The sequence below is a fragment of the Vigna unguiculata genome, chromosome 7, assembly GCF_004118075.2.
Source record: "Vigna unguiculata cultivar IT97K-499-35 chromosome 7, ASM411807v1, whole genome shotgun sequence".
NCBI lineage: Eukaryota > Viridiplantae > Streptophyta > Magnoliopsida > Fabales > Fabaceae > Vigna > Vigna unguiculata.
This window is the reverse complement of record NC_040285.1, coordinates 22,598,652-22,608,764: the sequence shown is the minus strand read 5'-3', so window position 1 is coordinate 22,608,764 and position 10,113 is coordinate 22,598,652. Positions and strand designations below refer to the sequence as shown.

The window sequence follows — 10,113 nt, the reverse complement described above, 5'->3', positions numbered from 1 at the left end:
TTCTTAAATGGTCAAAGAATTTTTTTGAAATTTAAAAAAAAATTTGAAGATGTAGAAGAAATTTTGGAGGTGTAAGAAGAAAGACCTTAAACAATGCCCATAGAAAGACCCAACAAAACATTAAGCTCTCAGCTATGCTAGGACAAAGCAAAAAAGAAAATGCCTTCTGTACGTAAAAAAAATTCTATTATTGAAGATTTTTAACCTTTTTTTATTATAAACACATACCTAATTAATGTATCGCTTATAATATTATTTTGAGATGTATTAATTCTTTTAAATTTTTACATATTAATATCTTTAGTTTTTAAAATAAACCGTTAATGATAAGTGACCGTATAAATCCAACAATAATTACATAATAAATTTCATAAATACGATTAATGAATGCGTAATAATCATTTAATGAACACGTGAATTTAAATATTCATTGATAACACCTTTAAAACCCACTATATCCCTTCAAATTTCGCATAAAAACTTGGTAGTTACTTTAAAATTTAGACTTTTTTTACGGATGAAATCTTACAAAAACAAATTCATAATTAAATGTGATATTAAATAAATTTTGTTTAGAGGATAAAAATGCTCACAAAATATTGTATATTTTATTTGATGCATACCAATACAAAGTTAAAAAATAATAAAATAATTATATTTTAATATTATTAAAAATTATAATAAAACGTAAAATAGTTTAAATTAATAGAAAAAATAAAAAGAAACAGTGTTAAACATTTAAAAAGTTAAAAAAATAATTAAAATATTAGTTAAATAATAAAATAACTATATTTTAAATTGCTAAAAATTTCTATGATTTTTTTTAAGAACTAAAGATCTTAATTTTCAAACATTTAAAGTTTTCATATTTCAAACTTTGGATGAGCCAATCTTCAAGTGTAAGAGATGTTTTTTTTTAGTAGAGACCTTTGAAATTTCAAAGTATTTTTGTGAAAGTGATATATCACTTAAAAATTTCAAAGAATAATTTTGTTTTTATAAAATCTACTATATGAATTTATAATATAATTAATTAATAAACTTAATTACTCTAGTTTTCAATGTAAAAATATGATATCAATAATCATTAATTATACATTAATCTGTGTCCCTTGACATTGATTAGTATTCTCCTAAAATTTATACCATTATATAAAAATGGAGAATGCTTAACTAGTGCCCTAAAAATATTGGTTAAGGAATAATTAATGCGTATTGTGGAATAATTAAGTCTATTAATTAAAATATTATAAATACATATAATAAATTTTATAAAGACAAAATAAGCACTTTAAAAATTTTAAGGTAATTAAACTTTTTTTATATCGTTAAATTTATGTATTTATAATTAATAATTTTAGATATTGAAATATTGTTTGTATTTTTAATATAGGGTATTTTGTTGGAAAAGGTTATTAAATTAGAGAAAAGAAATTCTGAAATCTTGAATTGATACTTTAATTTTTTTTTTCAACTTTTAAGATGTTTAATACTATTTTTTTTGTTGATTTTTATATTAATTTAAACTTTTTTATTTTAATTATATTTTAATATTTTAATTTTTAACAATATTAAAATATAATTGTTTTATTATTTAATTATTTTTTAATTTTTATAGACGAACACTAAATAAAATATTAATTAGATTTGTACAATTCTTAAAGACATCTTTATCCTTTATTTAGAATAAAACTGTATTAATTATTATTAGGTCGGATTTCATTTATTAACACAATTAGTTATAAACTTTTACAAAGTTGAATGTATATTAATTATTTTTAACCATGTCCTAAGAACAGTAAGACCCCATAACAATATTCTTCTTTCTTGTGCATATATTTTATTTTATAATTTGTTAAAAAAATAACAATTTAAATGAGGTAGAAATTGTTTGTCCGTTTTGAATTTTTTAAGTTAATTCTTCTTTTAAATTAAAACTCGTTGACAAATCTTTTAGACGAAGTAGTTTTTCCGTTGTAAGTAATTAATTAAATTTAAAAAAGTAAATTATACAATTTAAAATATAAAGTAATAAAATCATTTATGTTAAGAAGGATAAAGTTAAAAAGAAATCTATACATTAAAACATAACTCAGTTACCTTTATTAATAAGTATATATTAAAAAAACAAAACAATACAAAGTATCATGTACTAAAAATTATTTTATTTAAAAGTATTCTTTTCTGGTATAAATTCCTTTATTTTATAATTTTTTTATAAATAGGTATAAAATATAAACTTATTGTTATTTGAATTTATTTTAAATATTTATAGAAAAACATTTTTTTCGTAAATTGCTTGTTTCTAATAAGCTAAGAAATAATAAAAACCACGTTATCAAACCAAATAGAATCGTTGATCAAAATAATATGTTTGTCTAACAAAAATCTCTTCTTTTTTTTTATTAAAGGAATACTTTTATTCAATGAGTCATTTTACTAGTTTTTCATTTGACTCGAAATTATTCTTCTTTTCACCTTTCAAAATTTCTGTACTACATTAAACATAAGCTATAAAAAATGGGAAATAAAAAAAATCAGCCTATGCATAAAGATAGGATAGAAGAAGGTAATAGGTCATTCATTAAATTATAAATTATTAAATAAATATAAATAAATAAAAAACTTGGCTAATAAGCAAAACAGTCATTGTGTCTTTTTTTCTCTGAAGTTTTTAATCTTTTAGTTTTGGTAATGATTGCTTATACTTGTAAGAACTTATTTTAAAAATAGTTTGGGCAAAGTCTCTTTCGAAAGAAACAGACAGGGTTAAAAATATGATGGGGGAAAACATCCCTTTCGTTAAACTTTAAATCAGAATAAAAAATCAGAGGATGTGCCCAACAATGACTACATAGCTTTTCACTTTTCCACTGAATCACTTTTTGGATCTTCAGAGTGGTGGTCCACCACCTCCACAATGTCGATGTTTCTTCTGAGCCTAAGAGGGACTTGTCTTAGCTGCATGTGTAGCTGCACGAGTGGTTTGAAGTTACAATCATGAGATTATGCAGCTACTATTTTGAGAGAGACTATACTACAGAATATTAGATTCTCGTTTTACTCTTTATGCCCCTTTGACCACTAAGAAAAACCGTGTCCAGATACTGACTATGAGTGTATTATAGAAAATGAAGAGAACGAGTTTTTTTTCTTTTTTTTCAAATTATCAATAAAACAGAGAAAATAGACAAGATATAGTTTTATCCTCATTCCCGAATCAAAATTTTGAATTGCCCCTAACAAGGAAAAACACAAATATACTGCACTTCTTTCATGTCTTACTCTTATGGCATACAAATTCCTACTGCATATAGCATTTCTCGGGACTTTAATATAGTCCAATCATAAACAACGTGTCTGTAAATCATTACTAAACTCAAGAGGTTGTCATCGCAACTCTTGTGGACAGACCGAAAATAACACAGCTAAGCTAAGACTGAATGTAGTTAGTAAGAATGTTTTGGCATATCAATTCAGTTTCATCTCGATGCTACACTCTCTATGCAGGAGCTTCTCTGACTCTGAGTATGTGGAAGAATATTTTGAATTTTTCGTCATTATCTGTACAGGGTACTGCGGCTAACAAAGTACAGGTAATCTGGGTGGTTCACCTGCAAATTCTGTAGCCAGTCAGTAGCAGCTTCCAATAGAGACTCCACTTTGTGCCATTCAGAGTCTCTACGAGGAGCTAGCATTGAGCCTCTCAACTTATAAGCGGCAAGGCCAAAAGTGGGAAGAGATATATTTAAGGATCCATCGTCATCACGGACCTTCCTGCTACAAAACTCCGGTTGGTTTTTCCCTGAGAAATATAAGGCGATACCAAATCAGGTACAATTGTTGGGAACTTCACTACTTGCGTGCTTGAAATGGTCAGAAACTAAGAAGGAAAGAGAGAAGCATACTTTTTGAGTCAGCTGACAGGGAATGGTAGGTCAGGAAAGATGCATCCACCCTCTTCATTGATGATACCACTGGTATTTTATATATTGGATACCTGGCCGAAGTTCAATTTGTCAAGAGGACAATGAAGAGTTTAGTGATAACTTAAATGACAACAGCAGATGAACTTTTTGACACCTACCAGGCCACAGAAAACCAACTAGAAGGTGATATATCGCAGCTTCTATAATTCTTGAGTGAAGGAAACTCAGAAGCAAGAATGGAAACCTGAGAGGAAAAGGAAATTGTTAGTGTTCAAGCCAAGGGAAATTTGAATAGGTAGATCTGAAACGACAGACTTGCCTTATCATGTAAAGGAGGCCGAATATGTGGCAGAGCTCCCTCGAAGAATTCATAGACAAGCTGCTCAGCTGAGCAGTTTGTCTCCTGAGAAGACTCGGAGCTACTGTCCTCTTCAAGTCTCCTGCACAGTTTTATTCCCCCAGTTAAGATGCTAATAACCAGGCATCATGTTAAACGTCGTAATGGTGGTGCTATGATGATGTCTTGTTGTCAAAGAAGTAATGTAAAACAATATCATGAACTAGAAGCATAATTTGGTTGGGAGCAAGTTAAATAGTGGAAGGAATATCCGTCCTTCTGCAAGAAATTTACGAAATCACGAAGAACTGACACATAAAATGAGAGTGAACTGTGAAAGCACAAAACAAAATTTACTAGAGAGTTTCCCAAAATCTATAATCCATCAAATAAACAGGGAATAAGACATAAGCAATCGAAAATATAGTGCTCATGTGTATAAAATGATTGTCCTGCAGTCTTTCATGTGACACTTTCAGGTCAATGTGCAAACACTTGAGCAAACTTCACAATCGAGCAATACCATACGAATGTAAACAATGAAAGATGCAAATAGAAAGATCCATTAAAAGTTTAGTCAATCAACTTTTAACACCTAAAACTAAATACCATAATTCTAAACAAATAACCATTTAACTAACCAAATTGCTTCAGGGAAGGTAGAATGAGTGAACTGATAAGTTACAACTTGGTTGGCAATAAATGGTCATCACCAAGATGACATTTTGGTATAAATTAGTGTGAGGCATTGGTACAAGTCAAGCAGCACTTCAAGCATAAAAGGCCATGAAAACTATAGCTGTTGTGGTGCTGGATTACTCCTGCCAAAACGATATGAATCACAGAAAATCACAAAATCCATCCAACCAACCAAGCATGAACCTTTGGTTCTCAGCATTTTGTTAAATCAGACAGAAAAAACGGTAAGAAATCAGTATGAAACACAACAGTTCCATGATCAGAGTCAGAAAATAGAGCAAAACAGAAGCAGGAAATCAGTAAAAATCAATTTTGACAAAAACTGAAAGAAAAGTTTGATGTCAACCAATGAACAGAGTTATGACAAAGGGACAAATTATAAGCATTGGTGAAGCAAAATGGAGATAAACAAACAACCTCTCAGCATATAACTGAATTGCAGAGAGGGAGGGCGCATAGTATATTTTTGTCTCCTCCTCTCCGTCATGGCTTACTGGCACCTCTACACCGTAAGCGCTCCATTCTCTATAGGATTCCCACAGATCCTCGAGCACAATATATAGGCGTCCACTGCTATTGTTGGTACACGAGTAACCAGTTCCGCGTCCCTTCATTTTGGGCTATACAATCCAAAGCCAAGGCACAGAAGTTAGCAAATGAAGTGACAAAAATAAACAATTAAAAACAATTTCAATTATGTGCAATTTTATTTTTCAAAATAAGAAGAAGAACAGTTAAAAAACATTGGAAAAGCATCATGAAACTTGAAAGTCAATAGCCTAAGGAACAAGGAACACAAATGAAAGCATGTGAATTAAACGATTAGATTGAAGACCTGGCAGGAGGAGTGAGCAGGGACGGAGGGTGTGAATGCGTCCAAAAGACGATCCAGATTACTGAGACAGACAGAGGTGGACAATGCCGGTTCGTAAGAACCGGTTTGCAAATCCGGTTGGACCGAGTGAGAGTTGAACTGTTTCTGCTGCTCTCGCTGCAGTTTTCGGAAAACCGGAGGACTGTAGAAACGGTCGAAAGCGGTGGTCCTGTTGGAAGAAGAACCAGTGCAGTTGGACATTGTGGAGATACGAAAGGGGAGCGAAAGGATCAGAGAATTTTTGCGGAAAAATAATTGTGAAGGAGGGATAGGTTTGTGGATGATGAATTGATGTGTGAAATGGTGAAGAATTGCGAGGTTTGGATTTGGGCAGAAGAAGCAGTGAAGTAAAGTGAAAGAGCAAGGGACTGTGTTTAAGTAGTGATTGATATGATGAGGGTCGTAACATGAACGAGAAAGATGACGGATTGGACTAGAACTCAACAGTGTGTTATTCTTATAATAATTACTATTTTATTATTATTATTACATTATTTGATATTATTATTATTATTATATAATTTTAAAAGTTAAGGAAAATTTAGAATCAGGTAGACCATTGTAGAACGTTGTGGATGTCTTTTTTTGTAATATATATATATATATATATATATATATATATATATATATATATATATATATATATATATATATATATTTGACAAATTAATATAAACTTATTTATATGATCATCTGAAATTTATATTTATTGTAATTCATACCACTAAATTTTTCTTCTAACTCTGGTAACAAACTAACAATTATGGTTATTTCCCCTAAAATTTTAGCATATGTATACTTTGTATGAAGTTATAAAGGTTGATTTTGATTTTTTTTTTCCTGTGAGTTAGAGTTGTTATAATAGATTATTTCTCTGACCGATGTGGTCCACCATAATTTAGTGGAGTAGACTAGATTAATTAAAAAAAGTATAATCTTTTTATTCAATCTAACATTTTTTAATATCTAACCAACATCCAAAAAGGCCAAAATTATTTTAAAAAATTATTTTTTTCTTATTTTAAACAATAAATAATAAATCATTCATTCAAAAAACTAAATCGTAATTTTCAATAAAGTCTAGATTATACACAGGGATGATAACATGTTGAGTTAGGCACACTACCCTTTATATATCTATTTGTTATCCACATTTTTATCCGTTATATACCTATTTAAAATTTATTCACAGATTTTTTTAAATCTGCGTGTACTTGTGGATACTTGTGGATATTTAAAAAAAGATATTTTATAAATTTTTAAAATAAAATTAAAAAAATTAAACTATAAATTAAATTAAATTTTAATTTTAATTAAATTTCATCTAATAAAATATAAATTAATTTTAATTTTAATTAAATTTAACTTAATAAAATATAAACTAAATTTTAATTTTAAATTTTTGCGGGTAATGGATACCCACGAGTACGAGTAGTATGTGTATGATACTCGCACTTAATCCATTTATAAACATGTACTAGAATACTCACTACCCACAGGTACTAACTATTTGTCATAGATTTTATCTGCGAATACCCCCAGACACAAATATTTTTGTCATCCCTACTTATACCTTACTACCATAGGGAAACCACCCAAATAATTAATGAGAAATAAAGGTAGAGAGTGAATGAAGTGTCATGGGTGTGGGTCTCTCTCTCCCAAAATTTCAAAAAAGAAAAATTGCTTATGTTTCAGACTATTAAGAGTAGGCATGTCTTTTTTTTTTTTATCTTTGAGGTGGTGAGAGAAAGGTTCAACTGAAGTTCTTAGTAGGCGTGATCTATTTTTGACTTGTACTAAAATTTGTAAATTTTTTTATTTTTTTAACCCAACCTGACTCAAACCCGTGCATGGATTTTAACCTATTTTGACAACTCTAATATGAGTACTTGGTGTACAATTACTTGGCTAGCCTCTCACACACTTGTAATTCTCGAGAGGAACTTGTTCATAATATGATATCTATTATCATACAAACGTCTACGCAACCTTCCCTCGTACGTACTTAGTAAATTTGAATGTTGGATGTTGGTATATATTTTTGGATATAGGGCTTAAGGCCTAATAAACTAAAGTCCTTGTTTTAAATCTTCTAAAAAAAATTAATAAAAAATAGTATTAATATATTTTTATTAAATTAATTGTAAAACTATATTTGAAAATAAAATTTAATGAAAATATTATAAGTGACTTTTAATTTTTATTGATAATAAAAAAAATATTTAATGAGCTAACATTTTTTTCAATAAATTATAGTTTTTTAGGAAAAAAATAATAATTAGTTATTTTTATGCACCAGGAAGTCATAATACTAATGAAACCTAAGTTTAACTCACATAAGGGAAGGGGTTGACAACACTTTCAATCCAATACTAATGACAACACTTTATGGGTCTTCTCCCTTATATGTTGCAACTTTCTTATTTATCACTTAGACTCACATTTGAATTCTCAATACTTTTCTCTCTCCATGACTTCTCATCTACTTATTCTACTATTTGATTCCTTGTTTTCTTCTTGAATATTGCTTCAGTAGTTTAGTTTGATAAAGTAGCCAATACTCATTTGTTTATTTGCATCTCTTATGTGTTGTGCATTTGTCTCATGATCTATTTTTCAAGGAGTTAGTTGGATTTTAGTCTTCACAATCTTATTCGTTTAGAAAATATGTGTGGTGCTCCTTGAATACAAGATAATAATAATACAGATATAGGTGAAAGCAAGAATAAAGAAAGAGAAGTAGTTAGTGGTAAGGATAATTTTGATTCTCAAACTCATGGTAGCGAGGAGGAGATTGAGAGACTAAATAATGATTATACTTTTGATGAAAATATATATGATCCAAGCCAATGGAAGAATATTGATAAAATTTAAGAGATTTATGCCCTATTAAAATCACTAATATAGATTTTCAAAGCACAAATATTTTAGGCACTTGAAAATGTTTAAACCTTGAAAAAACTTTGAAATATGATAATTTGTCAATTTTGATGGATTGAATTTATTTGCAAATGTAAGTATCTTAAAGGAAATTATAAAATTGGAAAATGATAAACCAATTGACATTCTTATCTGTGAGGAGTTTTTTAATGTTAAAGATAAAAAAAAAAACTTATTTAAGATCAACATTGTTTCAACAAAGATTAAACAAATTGATCTTATCATCTATTGAAAATGATATGTTAAATAAAATTAATTATGACAAATTAATAGATAATTTTACATCACAAAAAGCTTAAAAAAATAAATTTTAAATAAAATTATGATACATTTTAACATAATGTAAGTGCGGGGTGTATGGGACACAAGATATATACTTTTTACTTTAACATTTTCACAAGAATAGGAAATGTGTCAAAGACTTAGAAATTTTGTTTGAAGGGTGACAGGATTTTAAAATAATGAGATCCTATTATTTTAATAATAAAAAGCTTACGTATAAATAAAAATTTCATAAAAGGATCTCATTATTTATAAAATTTTTTATATCTCTAAAAACACTTTTCTAAGAACTATTTCCCTTCTTTTTAGAGTTTCTAATCCTGGGTTCATCCCTTTGAAGATCGAAGACCGCTAAAGTGATTCATGTGATGAGCTTTTCACTTCTATCCAATCAGTTTCTTCATCTGAGAAAGTTGGTTTTATGCTATTTTCCTTTGGGTCAGTTGTTCTTAGACATGCATGTGAGAAATTCTAGCTCGCATTTGGCTTCTAAGTCCTCCTTGCGAGTTTATGTTGGCCAATGGTTCTAACGGTATGCCCTCATCATGTTTGTGTTGTTCCTAGGTTGAGTTTGTGTGTTTTGATAATTTGAAGGGGAATTTGATACTCCTTGAGCATTTTGAATCATCTTTCAGATAAGGGAAACTAATGGTTGTTAGAGTGAGTGAGTTTGATGTTGCATGTTTGTGGTTTATCTTAATTTGATGATTTAAATGATAAGTTGGGGTAAATTATTAGTGTGTATGGTTGTGGTATGTTGAATTTGTGCTTGATCATTTGAAGTCAACTGGTACTAATGATTGTATTGAAATTTAGTTATGTATGTTTCTAGCATCTGTAATGACTATTGGACTGCGTAGACTGGACTTGGCTGACACAATTATGCAGAATGAGGTTCTGCAGAATTATGTAGACTCACTGGTCAAGTGTAAACTCATTGAGAGAATCCTAAGTTAAGGAGTTTTTGACTTGGTAGTCGTTGAGCGAGTATATGCTCGCTGAGGGAATCCAAAGTCAAAGGCCCACAGACTTGAGAGTCGTTGGTTGAG

At 29.2% G+C, this 10,113-nt stretch overlaps 2 protein-coding genes across 2 annotated transcripts; both read right to left on the bottom strand.

The window, feature by feature from the left end:
- Positions 1-3,241: 3,241 nt before the first annotated feature.
- Positions 3,242-4,167, bottom strand: LOC114192764. The gene is made up of 3 exons (XM_028082574.1): positions 4,088-4,167; positions 3,909-4,000; positions 3,242-3,805 (listed from the first exon to the last, which is right to left on the bottom strand). The coding sequence occupies exons 2-3, from the start codon at positions 3,964-3,966 to the stop codon at positions 3,561-3,563; spliced, it is 303 nt and encodes a 100-aa protein (XP_027938375.1). The 5' UTR covers positions 3,967-4,000; positions 4,088-4,167; the 3' UTR covers positions 3,242-3,560.
- Position 4,168: 1 nt separating this feature from the next.
- On the bottom strand, positions 4,169-6,186 carry LOC114192763. Its single transcript, XM_028082573.1, has 3 exons — positions 5,801-6,186; positions 5,383-5,585; positions 4,169-4,369 (listed from the first exon to the last, which is right to left on the bottom strand). The coding sequence occupies exons 1-3, from the start codon at positions 6,038-6,040 to the stop codon at positions 4,201-4,203; spliced, it is 612 nt and encodes a 203-aa protein (XP_027938374.1). The 5' UTR covers positions 6,041-6,186; the 3' UTR covers positions 4,169-4,200.
- Between the last annotated feature and the right edge of the window lie 3,927 nt (positions 6,187-10,113).

What these genes read in the sequence shown, in the direction of transcription:
- LOC114192764 (XM_028082574.1), bottom strand. Translation starts at nt 3,966, where the DNA reads ATGAAGAGGGTGGATGCATCTTTCCTGACCTACCATTCCCTGTCAGCT. An exon ending in CCTGTCAGCTGACTCAAAAA is followed by an intron (nt 3,806 to 3,908) that starts GTATGCTTCTCT and finishes TATATTTCTCAG; the next exon opens with GGAAAAACCAACCGGAGTTT.
- LOC114192763 (XM_028082573.1), bottom strand. Translation starts at nt 6,040, where the DNA reads ATGTCCAACTGCACTGGTTCTTCTTCCAACAGGACCACCGCTTTCGAC. An exon ending in CTGCTCACTCCTCCTGCCAG is followed by an intron (nt 5,586 to 5,800) that starts GTCTTCAATCTA and finishes TGGATTGTATAG; the next exon opens with CCCAAAATGAAGGGACGCGG. An exon ending in ATTCAGTTATATGCTGAGAG is followed by an intron (nt 4,370 to 5,382) that starts GTTGTTTGTTTA and finishes AAAACTGTGCAG; the next exon opens with GAGACTTGAAGAGGACAGTA.